This window comes from Tenrec ecaudatus, chromosome 9 (assembly GCF_050624435.1).
Source record: "Tenrec ecaudatus isolate mTenEca1 chromosome 9, mTenEca1.hap1, whole genome shotgun sequence".
NCBI lineage: Eukaryota > Metazoa > Chordata > Mammalia > Afrosoricida > Tenrecidae > Tenrec > Tenrec ecaudatus.
Window position 1 is genome coordinate 141,712,304 of NC_134538.1, and position 26,262 is coordinate 141,738,565.

General features: G+C 45.9%; 1 protein-coding gene across 15 annotated transcripts in view; it reads right to left on the reverse strand.

The window, feature by feature from the left end:
• Positions 1 to 26,262, reverse strand: part of CADPS2 (calcium dependent secretion activator 2) — a 520,508-nt gene that overhangs the window by 30,371 nt on the left and 463,875 nt on the right. For all 15 annotated transcript variants that reach the window (XM_075557705.1, XM_075557702.1, XM_075557700.1 and 12 more), the window contains 3 exons: positions 17,319 to 17,402; positions 17,178 to 17,210; positions 1,684 to 1,791 (listed from right to left, as the gene is read on the reverse strand). In XM_075557705.1, the coding sequence (XP_075413820.1) occupies positions 1,684 to 1,791; positions 17,178 to 17,210; positions 17,319 to 17,402 (225 nt within the window). The remainder of the gene's footprint in view (positions 1 to 1,683; positions 1,792 to 17,177; positions 17,211 to 17,318; positions 17,403 to 26,262) is intronic.

A 26,262-nucleotide genomic window follows, 5' to 3' on the forward strand; every position in this document is an offset into this window, starting at 1 on the left:
AGGTCCCACACGCAGGCACTGAAAACAACACATAGGTAATCAGGAAAATTAAACCAGCCCATCTTTTTAACGTGCCTCTCCTTGGATTTCCACCACAAAGCTCTGTTTGCTCTTGGTACCACATACAGACAGACATCTTCAGTTGAAAAGTTTGGGGAGGGAAGGGGCATCGCAGGGGGGAAATACCTTGGGGTGGAATAAATTCTGCTTTGGTGCACGAATGGCCATACTTTGCAGGCACTGAGACAGTTGAAGCTGGTAAGTGCATACACCGAGTCTACCTACAGCTGTCTACTTTGAAAATAGCTCTTTATTTTTCCTCCACAAAGTATGCGATTTCACTCGAAAAGAAACATGAGAAGAACATCCACTAAACTTTCCCTTTCTGCTCAACATGTTCGAAGATCATCACATAAGCAAAAAAAAGAAGTAAATGAAAACTTGGAAGGGAAACATATGCTTGTAAATTCAGAGCACTTCCAAACGGAAGCAGAAGTTGCTAATATGGTTTCTGTATTTTGTAAAAGAGCCAGCTGGGTGGATGATAATTTTCCTACCCCTGCAGGGCATCAAAGCTTTTAGGAAATCATTCTTTTCACACATATTAACACTTAGCTTATTAAAACAGATGATACTTTTATTGTAAAGCATCCCGGCTAGAGGCTGGAAACATCAAGCAGGAAAGAGAGGATTGATTTTGGCCACCCAATCTTACACGCGGTGAGCACTGACATGGCAGGCCACGGCGGGGCGCCGGGGATGACGTCGCGGGACCTCCTGAAACTGCCACAGCTGAAGTGTCACCCCGAGGCCCGTGAATTGCTGTTATGAAAACATTTGCAGTAACTTGCATAATTAAATGAAACTGCCAGGAATGCATTTCTAAAAAACGCAGGGAAGACGTACACAAATAAACACACTTCAAAGACAAATATTTCGTTCCACAGACAGCATTGTGCTGAATTATGCAAAGTTGTCACCGGCAAAGTGCCATTCACTTTGAATGGACTGTTAAGCTACTGTAAGTGGGTGACAGCATTGTAATTTAAATGGACTGCTCTCTTAGTCGCTTCTACAGACACTCCATAAATGAAACTTGAACATGGTGGCATCGGCAAGCCACAAGCCTCCATTCCTATGGGGTTCTCGGGCCTAAGTCAAGGCTTCCCTGCTGGGAGAGCTGTCATCGTGTATTTGTTAACACATACCATCCCTGGACATCAAGGGGAAATGCTCAGTAACAGGAGAGTGGCAGAGATTTGGCTGTGCCGAAGCTTACTTCTTTGTCCAACTGAAGACAATGACATTGACTTAAACAAACAAACACAGCAAAACACGTTTTCCGGGTAGGGGACAAGTCCCCTCTAGTCAGATTCTGCGTGTGAAATTCTGCAAAGGGAAGCGGAATGGCACTGTCCACGGTGGTACAATGATGAGCATCTTGCATCTCAGGAGGGTTTTGAACTGCTCATTCGCAACGGTGACAATTTTGCACGGAGGAAAGGAAGCCAATTAAGCTTCTCTCAACAGTCAAAGACTTAGAACGCTTATCAACTATATAGTATAGGAGAAAAATACCAAAAAATAAAAGGCCAAGAAAAAAGAGTGTTCTTTGCAAACATATCATAAAAATGCAACTTTCCCCCGTTGAGGGGCATGCCTTGGGAGAGAGTAGTTACTTACATCGAACAACTTTTCTATGTACATTTCCTCGTTGACTTTCTCTCGAAGAATATCTTGGTTTTGCCGAACAAACATAATGTATGTGTCTGCCAAGTCCATCCCGGGTTTCTGTTGAGAAATTGGGGAGAGAGTAAGACAACCTTGACCAAGGTTTTGTTTATTTATTTTTACAACAGTTTTATTGACTGACCAAGGCTTTAGAGATGTTATTGTATCCCAAGCCTGGCAAATCACTCACTGTGTCATTTTCAAAAAGACGTGTAAAATCCGCTCAAGACCAAATCAACCATGAGTAGCTAAAGTACATTCCATGACCAAACCAATCACATCGTATACTACGGGTGGCCACGACTCGAGGCCAAGTGTTATTCAAATGATTAGAAATAAGAAATAGGTGGTGGGAGTTGGGTGTTGAAGACCAATCTGCCAAGCAGTATAAATAGACACATTGAAAAAAAAATCCCTCCATGTGGGACAGGGCAAAGTACTGGGGAAGTCTGATGAGTGGTTTACGTTGTTGAATACAAATGTAATGACATGAAATGTAAGTGCTCACCTTATTCACAATAAAAAGTTAGACAATACCCCCCCTCACGTATGATGGATATTTCCTAATTACAAATACGCTGTCTGAGATAAAGCCGGAAGATGAGTCTCCTAGGTTGGAGACTCTCAAAGGAGAGTGAGTCAACACTCGTGATGTGGATGGAGCAAAGGTTTCAGGACCTCGATTTGCTGATAAGGCACAGTTCAGAATGAGAAAATACACACCAAAAAGGAAGACTCTCAATGAAATAGATTGATAGTGGTTAAAAAAAAGTTAATATAATAAAACAAAAAGTTCACATCTTTCACGTAGGGAAATTAAGTATTCTGTGGGTGGCCACTGTTGTTCCCCATTTGTAGCGATCAATACAACCTAAGGATTGATTGCATCTTAGAAGAGCAATAAAACCCTGATGACTTATTCTCAACACAGAATCAACGTGGAGATTAGGTAATTTCCAAGGGTATGTACTTCGTTCGAAGTGGGATTCCACCCAGTGGCACTGCGGAAGAATGGCCTGGTGACCTTCTGTAAGGTTACAGCCATGAAAACTCCATGGGGCACAGTTCTGTGTTCAAATTGATGAGACGATCATGGATCTGTTTTGGGTGATGGTGGAGCTTGTTGGGTAATTAATACCATGAACCCTCCTTGCTATATATATATTTTAAAAATATTTTATTGGGAGCTCTTACATATATCTTAACATTCCATCAATCACATAAAACAGTACTGTACAATTGCTACCACAGTCGATTTCAAAACATTTTCTTTCTTTTTTTACATAGATGGCATATAATATTTAAAAATACCATTCAACAATGTACTATTTAAGGTTAAGTATAATATGAGGGGATTTTTTAAAGTGTAGAAAAAAATGAATTAAAATATAATGGCATCTTCCCACTTTCCCCCCGCTTCTTTTTTTAAAAATAATTTTATTAGGGACTCATACACCACCCATCTCGATCCATACATACATTAATTGTGCAAAGCACATTTGTACATTCGTTGCCCTCATCATTCTCAAAACCTTTGCTCACCTCCTTGCTATATTGTTGTCAGGCACCAGCAAGTGGGTTCCCAGCCATAGTGACCTTATGTACAACAGAACCAAACACTGTCCTGCAGTAGGCACAGCCTTCACCGCTGCAAGTTTCAGCCCATTGGTGCAGACACCATGCCAACTTACTCAGGGTCTTCTCCTCATAGCAACATGTTCAAAGTTGTTGTGACAAATTCTCACGATGCATCTAAGGAGCATACTGGTTGTACTTCTTCCAAGACAGATTTCTCCATACATTTTCATTGGAGAATTGTCTTTCTGAAGCAGACCGCCAGGTCCTTGTACCTAGTCTTAATCTGAAAGTGCCACTGAAAACTGTTGGTGATTCTGCTGGTGTTTGAAATACCAGTGTCCTAGCAACACACAAAGCATCAGTATAACAGACTGAAAGACACTGGCGGGTTCTTTACCATAGACTCTACAAACTCAATATTAGGAAGGAGTAAGCATTTTTCTGAGCGCATGCTAAAGAGTTTTTACTCCTACACTTAAGAGGGGGTTTCAAAATGTTCATGGAAAAAATTTCAAGATCTTTTATTTTATTTTTCCCCATGAACATTTGAAGCTCCTTTGTATTTTTAGTTATTTCTTGGGTTTCATGCAGCTGAACTAGTTAATGAAAATGCCTGGTGCCATAATCAATCCCCAAGTTTGATTCAAAACTTGTATTGAGTTATTATACCAGCGATGGCTTCCTTACGAACAAAATAGTTGAACTGATGCCCAAATAAACCAGTGTCTTGCATAATTTCCATATTTATAAATTGCACTCACAATGCAGATCAATGAACTCATTAGTTAATGTTTTAAGGAAACCAGGTGAGAAGGACTGTGGATCACTCTTAGTCTTCTTAGGACTTCTGGAAGAAACCATCAAGCTCTTCATCTGAGCAGAGCTGAGGTAGAGGATGCAGAGGGGCAAAGTCTTCTTAAATGAAGCAATAAAACTCTTGCCATTCTTTGAGGGCGGGCATACCTTCTATCCCATGATGAAAATGCCCACCACTTAAGCAGTGGGCAGCATGGGCAATAGGGTTTCTCATTTATTCTCTTTTGAAAATTTTGAGTTTTCCAACTCATGTGTTTATCTTACAGGAAAGTAGCTATCACATATATTCAAGCATCCTCCCCAGGCTAGCCCTGGTGTAACACCAAGTAGTTTACATTTGAAACTACTGTACAGATGCTCTTTCTGCAAGAGCGTGCACACAATATGGAAGAAATACATTCCAGACCTGGTGGAAGCAGATTACTGAAAGGATTCCCTCATTGTGGTGTGACAATGCTGAGTGTCTACGAAACCGCACCAGGGAACTACAGATTTCTGTATTAGTTCCCAATAAAATGGTTTTAGGAAAAAAATCTAGATTTTCTTTTGCAGTGGGGGAGCTTACATCTTTTTACACGAAGAGCCAAAGTCATGTGCACGAAGACTCATAACTTAAGGAAAACTAATTGAAAAGTATTTCTCTCCGTGCCTTTAAAGTTTTGTTAAAACACCGAAAAGGAGAACTTTCAGATAACATGCTGCCAAACAACGAAAACGGCATGAGGACAATGTCCTACACATAATACCCAGGCGGGTCAGCATCTGAGCTTCCGGCAAGTGCCTGGAAACCGATGTGAACATCTGTACTACAAGGCAGCTCAGCAGAGAGCTGGAGAACAGACACACGAGTGTTCTTCACCAAGTCTCTCCATCCCAAACCCATGCTTTTGCTGTCTTTCAAAGGGAATGATGCTTAGACCTTTAATCCTGTCAGTCATTTGGCCTGAGTCGGGGAGGGGTCGGGGCAGGGTGCTATGTTCTGGGCACAAGGGTTGGGAAATGAGAACTCACAACTCTTGCTATCTACTGGCTAAAGACGTCAAGGTCACTCTCCCACCACCCACCCCTATTTTATTTGATCACATTCAACGTAGCACTGCAGGTCAAGAACCATTACCCAGAGAGAAATGATTCTTGATCATCTATAACTAACAATTGCTTCCCAGTTTAAGTTCCAAGAAAGCAAGGTATTGTCCTGACCAGTCAACCCATGGGATCTCACACTGAAATCTGGAAACTGAGCAAATTCTACTGCTTTCTGAAGTAAGCAAGCACACATCTCTGGACGGGATATGAGGGGAAGCTCATTCAGGTTGATTTGAAGAAATGAAAGATTTCTTTGTCTCCTTACACTCCCCTCTATTGAAGAAGGAAAAAAAAAAAGATGCTACTACTCCCCCTTTGACAAATGTAGACCCTCTTTCCTAGAAAACAAACCCGAGTTTTTACATTTCTCATTAGCATTTGCTCTTCCTTTATCTTTGAGCTGTTTACCTATTCCTGAAACTGTGACATATGGGAATTTCACACCTAGTGAATAGATTTTCCCGTAGCTTTTGGCACGAGACGTTAATCATTAAAAGAATATACACAAGTTAGAGGGGCTGCCACAGCTGGGGACATCTACCAATTAGAATCGTACTTCTTTAAAACACTTTAGCCTTCCTTTACTGGACGAAGGGTAATTATCTCTGGTAAATTGCTGAAAAAGATGTCATTTTCCTTTTAAACAGTTTCTGCTCACAGTACAGATGTGTTTGGATAAAAGACATTATCGCTGGCTCGGTGCGCCTGGGTGCTAAGGAAGACTCAGTTTCAAGGCAGAGACATTTACACACTTGGAAAGTCTCTGCGTCTAAGTATTAATAAATGGTATCTTCTTAGGAAAATGAAACACCAAGTTTCTTCTCTTCCTCGCTCCTTGGCTTGCTTGCTCTCTCTCCTGGCACATCAATAGCACAGAGAGGAAATACCTACCGCAGGGGCCCCTTTCAACCTTAGCAAAAGATCAAAACTCCGGCAGAGTTCTGGCCCTGAATACAGTACTCTGGAAAGCTGCACCCGGAAATCTTTCTAAAAGTCTAAATCTTTTCTAAAAGATCCAAACACAGAGCACAATTTAATTCATGAAGCATAGGGACCAAGAAAGAAAACAACAGAACCCCATAGGCAAATTCAACATATTAAGCATCCAGTAAGCCACAGTCTGGGCGGGAGAATCCATTTCCCCCCATCCCCACACTCTACTTAAACTGCCGAGAGCTCCCCCTGCTCAGGACTCTGTACCTCCTCATCTTACTTGCTAGGGCTCCCTTCTAGATAAGGTAGCTCCTGCATGATTTCTGATTCCCAAAGGAAGCCACGCACACATCAGGAAAGGAAGTGATTTCAGGTGCATCCCTGACCCCGGCTACAGAAGTAATCATATACTCCAGGGAGGGACTGAGTTTCAGTAAGGTGCACACGCCGGCACTTTTTTTTTCAAGGGTTAATCACTAGTTAACCTAGAGAGATGAAGGTGCTGTTAAAAAAAAAGAGGGGGGAAAATTCCTTGTTAATTATATGCTGCCAGTGCTCTTACTTCCTGCCACTACCCCTAATCCCACAGGTGCAAGCCTTCCCTCTCCCCATTCATGGGCAGGTGGGTGCAGCAGGAGTGATTTCTCACAGCTACAGACAGAGGTTCAGAAGCCACCGCTTAACCTCCTATTGGAGGTTAACGGTACCCGGGGAAAACATTGTCATGGTGACTACTTAACAAGGAGACAAATTTTTAAATATCTTGCTCCAGCCTCCAAGATGAACTCGAAGTCGCACCATAACTGACTTCATTTCCTAGGGCCCATTGAGCAACGCGGAGAAGCTGGCCTTGGAGAAAGCAGCGAGCCGACCTTCCCCGAGCTAGGCGGAATCACCCTCACCTCCACACTTTGTCCAGGGGTGCCTGCATCTGGTCATTCGCTACCTTTTGAGGAGGGGTGGGGTGGGAGGGGAGGGAAACAACAACTAAGGAACGGGTCCTGTAAGAATGAAAAATAAAGCCCACCTTCATAAACTTGACATTGCAGTCGAAACCATTTCTCTCCCGGCTCTGGTATGGAGCTTCATTCATGGTTTCTAACAGATCATCTGGGACTGTACACACCGTCCTACAAGCACATCCTTCATCCTAAGGTTCCAAAGAACCCCCCCGCCCCCGCACCTGCCTTTTACCTCTCCATATATATCTCTGGAATTATTCTGCTTCAATGTCTGCATTTTTTTTTGCCTTTGAGTAAAAGTGTTTTTAAAGCCTCAAAAGCATTTGGAAAGGTTTAAGTAAATCAGGGTTTCAAAAAGTTTTGCGAGGGAAATATTCCATTACCTTTTAATTCTATTTTCCCAGGAACTTTTTAAAGCCCGCATGCCTGTTCTCCGATATTTTAAAAAGTGAGCGGTGCCTTCAGTATGGGCGCAAAACTGCTTTGCCAGGCTTTAGACGAAGTAGAAAAGTGATGCTGCATTTTCACACGCAGACACAAAAACTAAAAGAAGTGGAAATACACAGAGCTGGCGATTTCAAACTACGTTTGCAAACATATTTTGGAAGCCTGGGGATGGGGGCGGGGGAAGACTTATTCTTAAAAGGAGAGGGGATATAAATAACAAGAACGTCCTCCCAAGATTATGGTCACTTTGTTAAACAATGGCTGAAAAGACGAGCAGGGTCCTTCAGAAAAGTGTGAGCCTATTATTCAAGCTGTTGCAGTGGCAAGTGTTCAGAACTCCCCAGAGAAGGGTCCGTGTGTTCTCACCCCAAATGAGAGTGAAAATACTTCACATGACAGATCACGGCACCCAGGTCTTCCGAGAAACCTCGTACCGCATGCACCCTGTGTGTCTTCGGTATGTGCAGTTCGTCCTCAGTACGGGCTAGTGTCTCACTCGTCCAGAGTTCTTGTTCCGTCAAAGAGGGACCAGTTTCCCGTAAGTTTAGCTGGGGAAGGACACTTCCCCACGGCCATCCTACCACAGTGTATGGTAGCAGAATCTGCTACAATCCAGCCCCTCCCCAGAACTTAGGAAGACACACTGTCTTCATTCTTAGCATTTGCGTGAACGTTTCCTATGATTTCTTCCAGGCAGGGACATAACCTATGTCTTCAGAGGTCCAGAAATAGTTGAGAGAAGCGTTTGTATGTCCTCCTGTCATGGAATTAGTTTTCCAATAGGGATGGCTGTTTTGAATTTTAAAAGGAACACTGAATTATAGCTTATTAACTCGACATATTTCAAGAAAAGAGGCAAGCTGATATTCATCTGAGATTTATAGACTGCTTTTCAACTTCCTGTGTTGTATTTATTTGACATTAGGTACATCCAGTTCCTATCTTTTTTTGGGGGGTTGGGGCATTTCTAAGCAACAAGAAAACTGGTCACCAGCATTTCAGAATTCAGAGGCACCGCTGCTGACACAGTCACATAAAACAAGGAGTGTGCTGACATGGATATCATATGGGAGACCATCTGGGGGAGCTATCAAGAGCTTATGGAAAAGTGGCGTTACAAGACAATGGCTTCCCCCCACACACGTTGAGAAGTATCCAAAGCCCCCTCACTGGATTCTTCTCATGAGTGTTAATCATAACGAGGACCAAGGCGATTCAAGGGCAGGTTGCAACAATATCCACTGACCCTTCCCTCTTCTACTTACAGTTGCACGGCCGCACATTTTGCAAATGGCACTGCCAGCTCGAGGACAATGACCATAATATTCTGCAGGGATTGTTTTAACGGAGCTGATGAGCTTTAGAATGCCTGGGACCGGACTCAGTCCGCTTTGGAGCCTTTCAGATGGGACTTAAGTGAAACCTGAGGATGCTCAGATGCCACCCGTCAGGGGCGGTCCAAGGCATTGCCTGTAGCAGAGAGAAGAGCCAGGGAAGGAAAACAAAGGAATCAGTAGGAGAGAAGAAAAACACTCCGGGAAGCCCAGTGCGGCACCCTCCCTGCTACTGGAAGGCAGGCTCCTCATCTGGACCTGGCGCATCACGCTCTCCAGGTGAACGCGTCCCAGTAGGCAGGTGCTCTGTGGCCCATGCTCCACTTGGCTCTCATTGTGACGTAAAGCCCCGAGTCTTCAGGTGGCCTCATGGAAGGCACAAACAAGAGCAGGTACAACTGAGCCAAAAAGCAAGGAGGGAAAATACACCAGACTCTGGCTGCCTTTTAAAGCCACCATGAACACATACAAGGTACTTAATAGTCTAAACTAAGAAAAACACAAAGAAGGGGAAAAAAGGAAAGGTTTCCACAGAGGATAAGGCAAATATATTTATTTTTCTTTTTGGTTTGGAAATTGGGTACATTCTGGAGGAGGGAGTGGTAATGGCCGAGGAATGCATAGAAGCCGGAAGGATCACTCTAAGTAGAAGGCACAAATAATCCCATTTATTTCCATGCATGCGACACTCATGCCAAGTACTTTCCTGCTGGTCCTCAGAAGTAGCTCAGGTGGGGAGACGGGCGCAAGGGGTTCTATTATCCTCATCATGCAGGTTAGATGGCTCGAAGGGGATAAAGGTGGGATTATTGGCATAGAGCTGGATTGAGTCCATTTTGGGGGGATTTGGAGGAACAGAAATGACTGGCAAACATCATTCTAAAGACGTACATATGAAGAGGTATCGTTATAGTGAGAGGATATGAGAAAGCTAAGCCTTGTGCATCTTCCTCTGAGGACAGGCCTCCAGGTTAGGCCCTGCGACCAGGCAGGTCATCGATGGGAGAAGCCTCTCCTTTGTTGCTCCTCAGCAGATGGAGTCACAGGCATCCTTACCTGTCCCACAGGTACCCTTAGCTATGGTACCTCAGTGTCCAGCAGAGTGTATGTGTGACGTTAACAAGAACAGTTTCAACAGACATTGCATGCGTGCACGCAAACGCACGTTGGGGCCCAAACACTCTAGAACTAATGTGACCCAAAGACTAAACATTTTAGAATTAAAATCCTGTAATCACATCTTTTCAGGATGTCATCTCTCAAATGGTGGTCTAACTGTTGCTATAATAGATACATTAAGCTCGTTACCAATTCACTCGCTTATTCATATTCATTTTTTAGAGTATTGCCTTCTACGGATTTCAGTTTTGCTTCCAACTGGATTTGAATCAGTTCCTAGTTCTGCCTCCTGGATGCAGATTCAGACGGCTCCTCCTTCCAGTGATACTCTTTACACACTGGAGACCTCTCTTCCTTCTTCCACTTGCCCTCCTTTCCGGGGTAACATTCCGTTTCTCTGCTTGTCTTCCCAGGTCCTTATTTCCAGGTTCCCTGGCTGCTCCAGCACGGGAGGAGGATGTGTTGTTTTAAAGAAGTACAGATGTGATTTGTCCACATTAATAGCGGGCCAGATGATTTGTCCACATTAATAGCGGGACAGATGATTATCTTCTCGCCTCTACTGTCGACAACAACAATATATAGTAATGACTAATATTTGTTGCAGGAGCCCTGGTGGCGTAGTGGGTCACTCTTGGGCTCCTAAGCAGTCGTAAGGTCAACAGTTGAACTTCACCTAGGGACAGGGATCAGGCTATGCCCTCCCCTACAGGGTTAGTGCCTCACACACCCTAGGGAGCTGATCTACCCCGTCCTAGATAGACTTACCTTGACGGCATGCATTTTAACATTTGAACCCTGATGCCATTACAGAAGCCTGGCAAAGGGCCTACCATGGTCATAATATGTCTGTTAAGAGGTATAATTATATGTTTCCATTTGGTCGATTAAAAAAGGTCACCGAGATTGAGCAGCCATGCAGCATGAATCCAACACGGCCGCCTGGCTCCTGAGTCGAGTTTATATCCCGCCATTGTTCTGCGTCCATAGGACCCCGCCATGTTCTGCATTCTACCCTGTTTTTTTTAAAGCAGGCATCTCACATGATCATGTTATGACAATGTGATTTTTCACATTTTTAAACCATGCATTGTGAATCATCTACATTTTCTTTATAGGTAGGTAATCCTTTGTCTTTTTAGTTCTAATATAGGATATTTTACATTTATTATTAATTTATTTGTAAAATAGGTGGAGGTTTACAATTAATACAGTATTTTTAACCCTAGCCGCTTTGCTTTGTTTGGGACCTAGTGTTGCAGTCTCTAACTCGAAGGTGAACGTCTCCATCCTGGCCTTGCTAATATTCCAGCTTCAGGTCTGAGTTACCTTGTTCTAAGAGGTGACATGAGTCAAAGATTGCCTTTTGGCTACCTTCTATGCCTCATTACCATCACATCTTTTATTCCAGGGTTTTTGAGCACCTTGTTAGCATGCTTGTCACTATAAGATGCTCCAGATTCATCTTGTGTATCTCCTGTCACGATCCTAGGATCCTAGAACTAACCGATTCTTCAAGGCATTCCTTTGGTTGGAGATTAGAGATCAAGATCTAGGTGCACTTATTGCTACTGGAGTGTCATTGCTTTGAGGCCTTCTCAGCTAAGTCTGCAGTAACATGCCGTGCATGTGTGGATGCTGAGCTATGCATTACTGTCATGGTTAGCTGTTGTTGAATCAGCTCTGACACATGGTGATCTCACCAATAACAGGAGAAAACACTGTTGGGTCCTGCACCATCTTCACAATTGCTGGTATTTTAGAATGATTATTATCGCTGTTATGTCAGTTTAGTTCATTGAGGGTTTTCTTCATTTTCACCAGAGATGTCGTCTTTTTCTAGGAATTAGACCTCTGAAGAGAAGCCCTGGTGCATAGTGGTTATGTGTTGGGCTGCAAACTGGAAGGTCATCAGTTTGAGACCACCAGCTGCTCCAAAGGAGAAAGATAGGACTTTCTACTCCTGTAAAGAGTTGGTCTAGGACTCTCACAGGGGCAGTTTTATTAAATCCTATAGGGAGGCTACGAGCCAACATCGACTCAATGGCAGTGAGTGAGTCTCTTCTGAGGATGTGTACAAAGTAAACGAAAGGAAGTCTTGCCAGAAATGCTCCTCGGGTACATTCTGGCCTTACTTCCTCCAAAACGGACTTGCTCATTCTTTTGGCAGTTTGTTAGATTCAGTATTTACTCTGGCAGCACAATCTAAAAGTGCATCATTGTTTCTTTGATCCTCCCTTTTCAGCTTCTGGGCTTCACATGCCTACGAGGCAACTGAACAGGCTATGGCTTGGGGCAGTAGTGTCTTGTCACGACAGTGGAATCTTTGCTTTCTAACACTTTTGAGGAGCCTTTTGCTATGACTTTGCCCATTGAAATATGCTGCTTGATTTCCTGCCTGCTGCTTCCTCCCACGGACACTGACTGTTGACCCAAGTAGAGAAAATCCCCGACAGCTTCCATTCTTTGCCGTTTACGATGGTGCTGTCTATAGGTTCAGTCGTAAGGATGCTCATTTCCTTTATGTTCAGATGCCATCTGTACACAAGGCTCGGTGCACTCTTTTACCTTCAGCAGAAAGTTCTATGCATAAATGTAAGTGCACACGTGTAGGCACGCAGCGATAACATTTCTCTATGGAACCGCCTCAAGCTTTACCAAGCTAAAGATGCGTTCACACGAACGCCTCCAGTTTGAATCCATTACCACGCACATCGCGCCAGAGCCTTCTCCCCTTGCTCGTTTTTAACCTCAGCAGTGTGAACAGGGGCTACCACTGTTGCCACCTACACAGTTAATTGTTCAGTCTCAGTAAGCTGAACTGTGATTTCGGAATCGTTAGCCCGTGGGACGCAAGATGATCCAGGAGAAGACATGCTTGGGTGTCCTTCTTTTTGCCTCTGGTCTTTGACGCCGCTCGCTCCCAGAGTTCCTTACAGCAGCACCCGCTGCTGCCTCTCTCCCCAGGGAGGGCATTTCATACAGCTGCAACCCAGGTAGTTCTTTCTCTTACAGTTTCCTTTCCATCCTGGATTCCCATGCCTCTGAATTTATATATTCATTTTCAAGCTGTACAGATTAAGGCAGTGCCCGGTACTGCAAGCTTCTATAGGTTGCCAAAATAAATTGTTATGCGTCTGCATAATCCTAAGAAGGCGCTCACTGTCCTAACAAATCTCCAATCGTTCACCAATTCCACCCTCCCTGACCAGGAGCTCCTCCTGCTTACCATCCTTATGGTTCTGTCTTTTTCCATATGCAATATAAAAGGAATCAAACGGCATGTAGTCCTTTCCCTTAGAAGAATTCCTTTAATAGCTATCCATGTCTTTGCATGGCCTGATAGCCTATTCCTTTTTCTTTTTCTCTGAATAGTATTTCGTGGTGGCTGTACCACTGTTTATTCAGTCACCTAGATAAGAATATATAAGTTGCTCTCAGCATTTTGTAATTCTGGATAGCATGCATGTGAAGATATTAGTCCAGAGTAGGCCGAAAGAGTTAAGCACTTGACTATGAGCCCAAACACTGGCGGTTCAGGCCTGCCCGGGGGCGCCTTGGAAGACAAGCTGGCGATCTGCATGGGGCAGAACACAGTACGGAACGCCCTCTGAGATGGTTAGAGTTCTACTCAGCACACGGGGTCACCATGAGTGAGAGTGGACTCAGGGATGCCAAACAACCGCAGTCACGGGACTAAAGCTCCTAGGAACATGTGCATGCTGGTTTTGGTATGAATATATGTTTTCAAACAGTTGGGTAACTATCTAGCGGCCTAATTTCTGAGTCATGCTAGAAAATGCCCATCGAAGAGTAATCAAGAAGTCAACTATATGAATATTTGCGAGTTCCTCCCATTCTCCCTCATGTACCATTGAGCATGTGTCCAGTCAAGTATCTACTCATAGATCACTGTCACTGCAGGGTTACTACACAATGGTATTTACCTCTTTTATTTGACTTTAACCCTTGCACTCCTCCTAGCATCTTCCCTGCCTCCATCGGTTTTGGTCTACTTTCCTCATATTATAGATTGCTTTACCTTCATCGCAGTTACATTGAGAGGATATTTGTACATGGGTATTTACCTTTGCTGCATGTATATCCATGAAGGAGAATGTGCGCAGAGAAAGAAACATTATGAAGACTGGAGGCAATCAGTGGATGGACATAGGGGTTCAGGGTCATCATCTCAGGGCATGACAAGGTCAACAGACATGACACAGTCCACAAAGATAATGCTCTACATCCTACTTTGGTCAATAACAACTGAGGTCATAAAAGCTCATGAGTGGCCGTCGAGGTACAACTATTGGTCTCTCACTGTCTAGAGGAAAGAAGAGTGCTGGGAATTGATGACAACTGGAAACAATTAGGGCAATGGACTCATGAACCATGTAAATAGTTTCCAGACCACTGAGATGAGAAGTATATGGTGTCCAACTACCACTACCAACTGCTCTTCATGTGGACTGATTGTTAGATGAACCGTCACCAATCCCACTCCTTGACTGTGTTCCTATTTCTATCCCTCCTCCACTTCCCTTCTCCTTCAGCCATCTGAACTTGTTCTTAGGTCAAAGCTGACCTTTCCTGTCCAATTATTCTAACATAGGGGTGAGTTCACTTATAGACCTGAAGGGTGACTAAGGGCCACAGTGTTATAGTCCCACACATCTCACTCCAACAAGGAAGACACCCAAACATCTTTCTCCACATTTCTCTCCCACTCTCTCCAGGACCTTCCAACGTGATCCTTTTTCAGAGCAGCTGTCCATGGTAGCCGCACACCATCTAGCTCTTCTAGTCTCAGGGCTGTGGAGACTGACGTCTGCTCTATAGCAGTTGTCATGATGAAGCAACAATTGACCTTGGCCATTCTTAGAAGATGGACATTTTAGGATATGAAATGCAGTTTCATTTAGCATGAATTAAATATATATAATTTACCGGTGGGTTTAGTGAAGAAACTAGCAATGCTTGATCTAGAAATAACATTTCCTCAGACAACGCCTCCCTATGACAGATACAATACCTCTCGAGAGGACTAATTGTATAGTAATCGCCATCATGTATTTGAAGGGCTAGCATGCAGAAGAGGGATTAGAACCAGGATTCATGGGTAGAATTCACAGAGGTGCAGACTTCTAATTCAATAGCAAGCTGCCTTATGGTAAGTTGTACGTGTTGAGTCTACAAACACTGAAAAAATTAGAGAGGAGCGGAATGTGTGGGAGGAATATTAGAGGAGAAGGGTCTCTATTGAGATGCAGAGTCAGTGAATCCTTTGTTTTCTTTGGTCTCTTCTCACTTTGGGACTTTATGAGCCTCAGCTCTGATAAAGTGGCAAAGGAAAAATTTCCAAAATGCTAAGAGCAGGAATAAGTATGGTTCCCTTTCCATCTATAACGAGAAACATAAACAAAACTACGTACTTCATGAAAGAAGTGTCTCACAGTCCAGCACAGTTCAGATGTCTCCAGATTACTCTTTTTACGTTAGGTATACAAATCTCCTCCCCAAACTCTCCTTCTCTTTCCTGATGCTGCTCGGTGGGACTACCCACGTGTTGACTGTTGTCATTAGCTCGGGTTGGGTTGGCTCCCAGTCATGGGCCCCCCATGTACAATGGACAGAATGCGGCCCGGCCCTACATCATCTTCACCAACACTTGTATACCCATGTTTCAGCCATTGTTGGGGCCACTGTGAAACGTGAGTGATTTCCAACCCAGGGGACACGTCTTCTAGCATGGTATTCTAGTGTGATTCTGTGGTTTGTATTGGCTAATTTTCAGAAGTGAATTGCCAGGCCTTTCTTTGTAGGCTGCCTTCAAGTGACACAGATATCTGCCCAGTATGGGTGACCCCTGGATATTTGAAATACTGGCGGCATAACTTCTGACAGTAGAGCAATGTGCAAGCCATCACAGTATGATGGACAGACATACAGAGAGGTGGTGGATAGATACGATTAGTTGGGTCTACTGGTTGGCATGAAGCCTCTGGCCCTAGGCACGGGTCTGGCGTATGAAGGTTTCTTGGGAAGCATTTGCTAAAGAGGCCTTTGTTCCAAGGAAGCCCACCCAAAGGCAGGAACGTCTAAGTACCCTCTGAGATGTTTGCTCATTTATAGCCACCACAGCAATACATTTGGGACTATCTGGTATAGAGTAAAAATATGGTTACGTGATTTGAAAAGAGAGAGAGAGAGAAAGGGAGAGAGGGAGAGAGAGGCAGGCAGGCAGGCAGGCATCTACAACAGACACCCAAGCCATGCCTGTATTCCAACCCCCCCGCAGCCAGGATGTTGACCTGGAGAAGTCCCTCCTGCAGGCACTGTGTCAGCCAGAGCCGGCAATGGTTCACATCACCTCCAATCAGGAGTTTCAGGTGTTCGGAATTGTGCTTTGATCTTTTGAAAAACGATGCAGGTGCCAAAATGTACAATGAAATGAAACACCTCAGGCACCATTCAGATATGCGATGGTAGATTTTACAGCGCAAATGAAATTGCTCTGATGACCAACTTAAAAACACAACAACACTGCTCTAACTTGTTGATTGCATTTTCACGTGAATGATCGCTCGCAGTCCAGTACGCTTTGGAAAGCCCCCTTCTCTTGCCTTTTGAAACAAATTTGCAGGTTAGGAACGATTTTCCAAGACCTCTGGGGAAAACCGAATGTTCAAGTAGATGAAGGGTATTGATTTATAACACGTTAGTATTTAGAAGAGCTGTGTTCTGACTTCGCGTGCCCATCTTTATTGTTATTTTAACTCCTGCAAGAGACCTGTTACAGCTTCGCTATCGTGGGAGGGTGTGTGGGAGTCTTGTCTCGGCAGAGCGTGAAGCACTTTCTACCCCATCCCAGAGTGCGATAACCACGCTCTGCAACAGGGCGACAACGCACTCCCCTCTGAAAGTGACCTGCCTAAAGGAGCGCTCACAAGTCACAACGGCAAAAGAAGTCCTCTGCCATCACCTTGCCAAGCCTTGTTATGACGGTTAAGTGCTCGCTTAAAGAAAATAAACTTCTCCCTAAGGAAATGGCACCAGTTGAAAGATGTGAAGCAAACCCGGGGTAAACGGTAATTATGAGGGAAGCCAAAAAAAGAGAAACGGGATTTACTATGGTTTTTTTAAAAAAGTAGATTAAAAAAATACTTACGGGAACATCAACATATTTGGCAGCTGCTTTCACCTTGTGTGAGAAAGAGAGAGACAACGATGAGACTTGTTTTCCTACCTGGTGGCGAGTCAACAGCAGGTGCGGCTGGCATAGGGCGCACGCGCCCATGCACGTACTCACCGTGAATGACAGAATGGACGAAAAGAATGTGCCTTCGTCGTACCTCGACAGCTTCGACAGCACGCCTTCCAGCACTGAAACAAACTACAACGTGGGCACAGTGAGGATTCAGAGCACCACTGGGCACGCCCACCATCTCTGAGCTGACTCGGTCCTCGGTCCAGACACCCACGATGAATAAACTGACAGCCCGGGCTGACCTCTCATGACTACTAACTACCTCACTTTCTAAGACCCGCCTGAAGGCCTCTTCCCATGCTTGTACATAACGGAAACCGTTTTTGAAATGAAAAAAAAAAACAACCCAACCAATGTGTAATAAGAGTCTCCTCATGATAGAGGTGAGATAAAACCATTGATGTCCACTCTAAATCCAGGAGACAGTCCCTGAGAAAACATGTCCAAGTTCAACAGAGCTGCTTGGAAAGCAGGCTAGTTAGGTTCTTCATCAAATAAATCCCTTTCCAGACCTCTTGCTTAGATGTCACCCCATTTTTTCCCTGCCACATCTACATAAGAGGTTGAACAAAAGACAAGATAATAAAAGGTAAGTGTTAAATTGGGGGCTGTTGGCACACGCTAATTAACAAGGACCTGCCAAGGAGTTCTAGGTGGGATGTACAGAGGGGAGCAAAATCATCCCTGCTCTGGAAGCACCTGGAACGCAACGGAAGAGTACAGCCACTGTCGAGGGAAGAACCCCAGCCTGAGAATCCACATCCACATCCCCAGACCACGGTCCTCAGGCCTCAGCTCCTCCAGGGGTCAAATCAAGTAAGGTCGGGGAAGGGAGCTCAAATCTGTTATCATTTCCAAAATCCTCTGTGCCCAAGGAATAAAACACAAGGAGACGGTACACGATAACACATGGTAGTGAATTTGATTTCATTGAGTGGTACCAGCTTCTGGTCCGGCACGCAGGTAAAAGGAGCTGAGACGTTAATAAGGTTACACCGCCCGCCCGACATCTTTCCTCTTTAGAACAAAATAATATGCGCTGTTGACAAATTATCCTTTCCCACAGGGAGAATACTGACAGGTTTTTTAAATACGAAAAGGGAAATTAACAAAGGCTGGTTTTTGTTCACATAGCAGCTTCTTCAACAAAGTGATAATAGTTCCAGGGACACAGCTTATTGGTCTCTGGTGACCTGCGAACGCACGGGGCGGGCACAGGAGATCACCTTTTCTCTATGGCTGATCAATTACTGCAAAATAGTTTATGCAAAAGAAACAAAAGCTTCCCTATGGGTTTCACCATCACATCATTTGCCACATGATGTAAGAACACAGAAACAAAATCGGGTAAACTGCTGACTAAAGTTGTATCTTTTAAGGCAGTGCTGGTGGTTATGCTGAGGGACACAGACAGAAAGGAAACAAACAAACAACCCCCAAGTAAACAGTACCCTCAAATCCCCTAAACACAAAAGGACAAATTGCTCACAATCGAAAGTCCATTGAGCGCCTTTCTTCCTGCCCACTAGGATTTCTGAACCCGTCCTGACTGGTTGGCTCCACTTGATGTGGCGCACAGAGACCCAGAAGACAAATTCTCTAGGGCCGTGTCAGACCAGGGGAAGGGAATTCCAAACTTAATGGCCCTCAGTGGAAAATGCTTCGTCTCTTGTAACTCAAACCTTGAGAGCAGGGTGTGCTGGGTGATCTCATTTGCCGTGCGGAGAGCGACAATCTCTATGGTTACCAGCCTCCTAGAGCCATGGAAGGCTCTAGCCCAGAACCTGGCTCTTGGTGCCTTCTATGGAGTGTGTGTGTGCACCCGTGAGTGATACGGAGGGAGCAGGTGGGTGAGGGCAGTCACCCAACACGGCTGGACTTAGTAGACCTGAGCTCAAGTGGCAACCATGCTCTCTCTGAGAGCCTGCAACCAAGCCACTTAGTTTTCCTAGCGTCTGCCTGAGGAGTCCTGGTGGAACAGTGGTTAAATGTTTGGTTGCTAATGGACTGGTAGGAGGGTCAAATTTCAGCAGGTGCCCTGAACAGTACCCTGCTTCCGTCAAGGTTACAGGCTAAGCAGCTCAAAGGACAGGTCTCCTCTGCTCTATGGGCTGCGATGAGTTGGAATATGGACTGGATGGGTACACAGCCACCACCTAGGGGTACCCATCCGAAACACAGGGAAAGTACTGACACCCCTTGTCCCTTTCAAGGATGGGCGGAAGGTTGGTGGAGATGGATCATGCCAAAAGATGTTGAAAGTGCCAATACAGTACAGGAAAGACATGGGAAGAATTAATACTATTGGTGTGATTAGTGAAAGTTCTGTTCCCAAAGCCTAAATCCGATAAATCTCTCGTTAGTAGGGGCAGCCTTACAGGATTGTTTACTGAAAAGGCATAAATAGTAAGTCTGGCCACAAACGAAGGGGGTCTGATTAAAATGACCGGATCTACTTGTATATAAGCCAAGTTTTCCAGCACATTTTGAACGCAGTTTTTGCTAGAATTAGGTGCCTCAGCACATATTCAGGTTGGCTTATTCTTGAATATATACGGCATGTTTTTTTGAGGGAGACACCCCCTTATCCCCTGCTCTTGCTCATGTTCAGGCTTTATGTCAGAAGACACCACAAAATCTCATCGGTGTTAAGGTCATTTCGTTGGCTGACAGCAGAGGCAGAAAGAGTGGACCACGGAGGGTCTGGCTCTAGAGTCCATGTTCTTTACCACTTCGCTATGGGGCTGAGCTGTTCTAAGGATGGAATGAGTGATACATGCTACGGGCCTGGTCTCTAACAAGTGCGCAAGAAACACTCTTTCGGTATCACTGTTACAGAACATCTACATGGAAGGGGCCGTAACACAAGTCTAAGTCTTAGATTCTGCCCTCAGGGAACAAAGGAATGGCGGGGGTGAGGGGCAGGCATGCATACAACTGATCAAGACTCAAAGTCAGTCTTTGTGAAGTGCCAGAAGTGTAGATGGACAGACAGTGAAAACTGAACCTGAAAGGGGGAAAGACTGGCTGGTTGGAAGAGAGACTTAGGCCAGCTTCACCTGCCACCTGACCCAAGAGCTGCGACGCAGATGGCAGAAGCAGAGCGGGGAATGCGCACAGGGCAGAGTGAGAGGCTTGTCTTCCTCTTTAATGTACAATGGAACCCTGGGCTCTTGGGGAGCAAGTCCCATGCGTGCCCTGTGGCCTATGCCCACCCCCTCATATCCTTTGCCTCCGCTTTCACAAGAGGAGAGCGTCTCTCCTTGTGTTCTTCTCTACCCCAGATGGTCCCTGGGGTGGCGTGATCCACAGGGACTCCTGCTGCTTACACTGCGAACAGCACTGTCTCCCCCGCCCCAGGGACTGAGCAGCCCAGCCATGTGGTTCCTACAGGAAGGTTTGCTTTGCAAGCCGGGCCCACGTGGCAGAAGAGCTTCCTTTAAAAAAAAAAAAAAAAAGCTTACGAGTGAGTGTCAAGCTTGACTAATCATAAAATGCTTTCCACCTGGTTTGTAATTGCACAAAACAGCACGGTTCCAAAGATATCCGGTTGAATGTGGGGTTTCGTTGCTATGTCTGTAACTGCTTCCTGTGAACTTTCTCCACACAGCCTGGGGAGTAGATAAATACTTATGGGTCTGCCTTGGCTCTCTCTTCTCCTGAGGGCATCAGGCTGGAGTGAAACACTATAGCCTCCTTGTTTCCCTGGTCTTTGCTGCGGATGCCATTTACTGGGTCTGTTTGAAAAATATTTAACACCTAAAGTCTACCTGGATAATTACCGACTGGAGCTCACGGTGCAGACTCTTGATGGAATCCACGATGGGAGAACTCTGAAAGACTCCGTCAGAAGGGAGCATGGAGTGTGGCACAAGGGCTGATGAATTTCAACAGGACACGAGGGTCCTCCTAACGGGAGGAATCGAATTCTGAGAAGCGATGGGAGGACTCCAGCTGTCGGTGGATGGGTTCAAAACCGGAACCTCCTGCTGCTGTGACATTTCGCGTGTCAGCAAGGGCTTGCTGTGCCATTTACACGGAAGAGTCAATGAGAGCAATGCCCGTAGAAGACATATTCATCCATGAGGATGGCTGATCATGAGGGTTAGCGACATTGTATGCAAAATACAGGCTTCTGTGAAACTAGCTTTTTGATGATTTAGCCGATGGTTTATTTTATAAGATCTGTAACCCGCCACTTATCTGTCAGTCGGTCATTCTGTGGTGGCTTGTGCGGTACTGTGGTGCTGGAAGAGATATCACTGGTGTTTCAAAGGCCAGCAGGGTCACTCAAAGGGAACGGGTCTCAGTAGCGCTTCCAGGCTGACTACAACTACAAGGAAGCAACAGGATGCCCACTTCTGAGGCATTAGCCACTGGAAACTCTAGGCACAGCAGTGGAACCTTGCCAAATACTGAAAACCTCCTGAGTGTCAGAACACTGTCAGAAGATGGGCCCTTCAGGTCAGAAGGCACTCACAAATATCACTGAAGAGGAGCTGCCTTCTCTACGTGCAGTGGGCTATCATGACGTGGATGGAGTAAAGCCTTTGGGTCACTGGGTAAGCAAGAACTAAGAAGAATCGATGGATTTGGATCGGGATGCTGGTGAAGAATCTTGTTACATCCCGTGGACTGCTAAATGAACAAACCTGTCCAGGAAGAAGTACCCCAGAAGGCTCCTTAGAAAGCAAGGATGGAAAGACTTGGTCTCATGCACTTTGGATATGTCATCAGGAGAGGCCAGTGTCAGGAAAAGGACATCATGTTTTGGAAAGCAGAGAGGCAGTGAAAAAGAAGAAAGCTCCTGAGGAGATGGATCGACCCAGCAGCCGCAACAATGGGCTCGAATCAAACTATTGTAAGAACGGCGCAGGACTGGACGATGTTCTGTTCTGTTGTGTGTAGGGGGCCTGTGAGTCAGAACCAATTCGACGGCACCTGACCACACAAGCACAACAAGATTTTAAACTAGTGCTGTTAAAAAGCCACGTGGAACCAGAGCGGTCCATGAATCAGAATGCTGATGTGATGAGACCCAATACAACGGTCTCGTTCCCATCCTTTTGTCTCCATCTTTGAAACACTTCTTGGAAGCTTTGTTCCAGCAACTCCTACAAGGGCCCCTCCGCAGTGAGCACCCAGGAACTCCAGGGAAGAGTGACCAAGCAGCTTCATTCGGACTGTTGTTTCATGATGCGTCCTAACAAGACTCATAGCTCAGAGGCTGGCAAATTCTCCACATTGTCTTCTCCCATTGTTCTTTCTTCCTTTGCCCCACAGATGAATGGACCTGTCTTGTTTCATATGCCCTTTCCCTGAAGCTTGTTAAGAGGGTGTGTGATTCTTTTGAGCATATGTTTGGGTTTGAACAAGTGCCTTCTGAATAGATGGCCTTGGTCCAAACAAGCAAATGAAGTCAAATTAATTTCCCTAGGCTGGTTAGGAGCGATTTTAATTATGCCGTACAGGCAGCGAGGTGCATGTAGAATCTGAACCTCTTCCTGTCTTATTCATAAGAGCAACTCAAGGGGAATATTTCAGATTTCAAGTTACTAAAGGAAAGGATGGGGGAGAGGATGAGGGAGGGAGACAAGGGAAAAGAAGGGGGATGGGAGAGAAGAGGAGTTATGGAGTGAGAATATGAATGCATTTGAGAGAGTGTATGTTCTTACCTGAATTCCTCTTGCAATATTGTCATCCTCTTTTAATTCATACCCCGAATTTGCTAAATCTCCAATATGCGAGCATTCCTTATGGGATGATCATTGCTTTCTTGGTCACTGCCCTCGCCAATTCTTAATGTCAGGACTCCCAGGCTTTCCTCCACAACCTTACCACTACACACACTGAACTCCATTCTCACCTACCCAGCTTAGAGCTTGCTCTACCTGACTGCTTGCTCATGCTGTGCCCACAGCACGCACCTGTGTGTGAAAGAAGCACACATGTACCAAAGAAGGGCACATAGGACAATCCACATAGAAAGAGAACATGAGCCGACTGGAAGGTGAAGCTTCCCCTCATTTCCTGCATCGTGTTTGGTGTAGTGTAATGGAAGCGAACAGACTTCGGAGCCTGTGGCGTGGCTGCTAGTGACCACGTGGTCTTGGATCTCCATGTTGTCTTGAACAGGGTGACTGGGCTCTAAGTCTCCTCAAGCAGAGTAGCTTGGCTATTATGGGTGTTATATTTGGGGTTGTGGCCTAAGAAAGGGTTGAAGAACTTCTAAGATTGTTTAAGATACATGTGACCAGGGTTGTTGTCCTACGCTAGCCCTCTATGTCATGAGACCTAGTCAAATGATGGAGAGTCTCCGCGGAGTCCAAATGGAAATGTATGCAAGGTCTTTCGCTGGTCTTGTTTGGGCCCAATATCCCTGATTTTTGGATGGGGACACTGGCTTGTACAAGGGGCCCAGAACTAATGTTAACAAACAGGACAAGAGCCTGGCTCTTCTGGCTCTCCCAAACATCAAGCAATTTAATCACTTTTAATATAAACTCATCACCAAACCAAAATCACCACCAAGCTGGCAGTTACCCTATAGGGCAGGGTAGAACTGCCCCATGAGTTTCCGAGACAGGAACTCATTATGGGGATAGAAAGCCCTGTCTTTTCCCAGTTAATCAGGCATTTCTTATACCTTTTCCTTGGCAAGAATTACAGCTCCTTCTGGCAATACCCCCCCCCCTCAAAATGCCTGCAGTCCCATTATTGTTTTCCTTTGTCCTTCAAAGGATGCCTCCCATTTCTGCCAGAGGGAATGTAGCCCCATGGCCTCAACCTGTCCATGGCAGCCACTGAGAGAGAATGACTTCCAACTGTTGAACCTAAACTCCACACTGCTAATGGGAGCTCCACTCCTTCCTCTGAACTCCAGACTCGAACATCTGAACGTCCCCTGAACGTCCCCTTCACCCCCTTTACCTAAGAGGTCTCAGAGGCAGTTTCAACTCCACAAGTCCAGTCATGACCCGGTGGTCTTTCTCTCCACACCTGGTCCCCTGCATCGGTGAAGGGCTCCTCCTTCCAGCCTGTGGCCCAGGCCACAGACCGAGGAACAACCCTCAGTGGCTGTTCTGGCCCAGGATGGCTAACACCTGCTCACTGTAGCACTCTGAGAGCTGTCGCAGGAGTCTACCCAAGAGCAGTGCACCCGTCTCCCTCCCATGTCCTTCCCTGCATGGACTTTCTTTTCCTTCAAATCGATTAGGCCGTCAGGTGATCACCTCCAAATGCAAGTCAGATGGACCCCCAGCTCCAGCTTTCGCTACCCAGCCCCCTTCAGTGACTCCCCTGGCTCTCAGGATGAAGGCGCCCCCCATCCTTGGCACACTAGCATCCTTAGCAGAGTGGCCTCCACACCCTTGCAGCAGGCACCTGCACTTTTCCCTGATGAAATGCTCCTCTCGTCTCCATTCTCCTGGAGCGTTCGTGCATCCTTGGGAACTCAGCTCAAGTTTTACTCCCCGGAGAATGTTCTTCTTTTTCTCCCTGACTTGCGTACCACCTCCACTGTTGGCTCTTCTCTGGGGCACAGCTGCCTGGGTGTAAGCTGACCTTTCCCTCTGTGCCTCCTCGGGGGGCGGCAAGCTCCCTGTGTGTGTGGGGGGGGACCTTATCGGTTTTGCTCATCACCATAGCCCCACATGAAGCGCCCGGCCACGTCCGGAGTCTGCAGCTGTATGACGCTTGGGGACCTTCAGTTTCCATCCTCCCTGGGCGACTGTTATTTTATCATTCGGGTCCCGTGAACTGTCTGCTGGTCCATGTTTCAGGTCATGGACAGAACAGAACCACAGCAGGTTTCACTGAAACTTAGTTCCATCGTCTCTGACTGCCTCCCATGCAGCGAATGCTCCCCGAGACAAAGAAGCAAGCACAGGGGAAAGTGGACAGGAAGACACACTCAAAGCCCTGGGAGTTCGTCTGGAGGGAAGGCTGCTTGGAGAGGAGGAGACAAGAAGATGAGCTTCTCGGGTGATGGAGAGGAGAGGAGGAAATAGCTCTGCAGGCTTGTGGGCAGACACAGAGGTGCGAATGAATGATAGTGAGACCATTAGCATTCTGGAGTGACCACAGCACAAGCTGAGCTCGCTGGAGAGGCACGTAAAGAGATGGGAAGGTGATCCTACAAAGCCTTCTCTCCTGGGCCAGAATTCCATGGACTGTATCCTAAGGAACACTGTTCTCTTCCTGCCAGTTACTACTAGGAATTCTGGAATAACAGTTCCCAGGGAGGGTGCTGTGTGTGGGGTGTGCACTCTCAAATACTGCATCGCCAGGGCCCTCAAGGAACCTGTTGATGCGCTGCTTGCTGAGTTGATGGCAAGCCACAGGTACCCTACAGGACGCCGTGGAACTGCCCCAGAGGGCTTCCCAGACTAATTGTTAAGGGAGCTGTCCACCACATCTTTTCCCAGGGTGGATTTGAACTGTTGATTTGCGAGTGAACAGCTGAATGTCACAAGGACTCCTTTCAGATTCCCCCAAAGTCGCCAGCAATCTTTTTTCCATGGGACAACAGCCAAACTTCCGGTATACCTCAGGTTTGACTGGCAGCAAGGACTCAGACGGCTGAAACCAAGCACAACATGAGAGGACCAGGCTGGTCCTTCAGAAAGTTTATTCTGGGAAGAGTAAACCGGCGGAAGGGGAGACGTGGTAGGAGACCACAAAGGTATGGATTCTGGCATAGTGGCTCCCCATCTGAAGGGGGCCTGGTGTCCTAGAGGCTATGCATTGGGCTGCTAACCATAAGGCTGGCAGCGGCTCTGAGGCAATAAGATAAGGCTTTCCACTTTCGTCGAAAGCTACCGTCTTGGAAACGCACAGCGGGGAGCTCTACCCTGCCCTACAGGGTCACTGTGATTTGGCATTGATTGAATGCCAGTGGGATTGTTTGTTTGTTTTTGTGGTTGAGCATGGGGCTCCTAACCACAGGTAGCAATCCTAAACCACCAGCTGCTCCAATGTAGAAAGA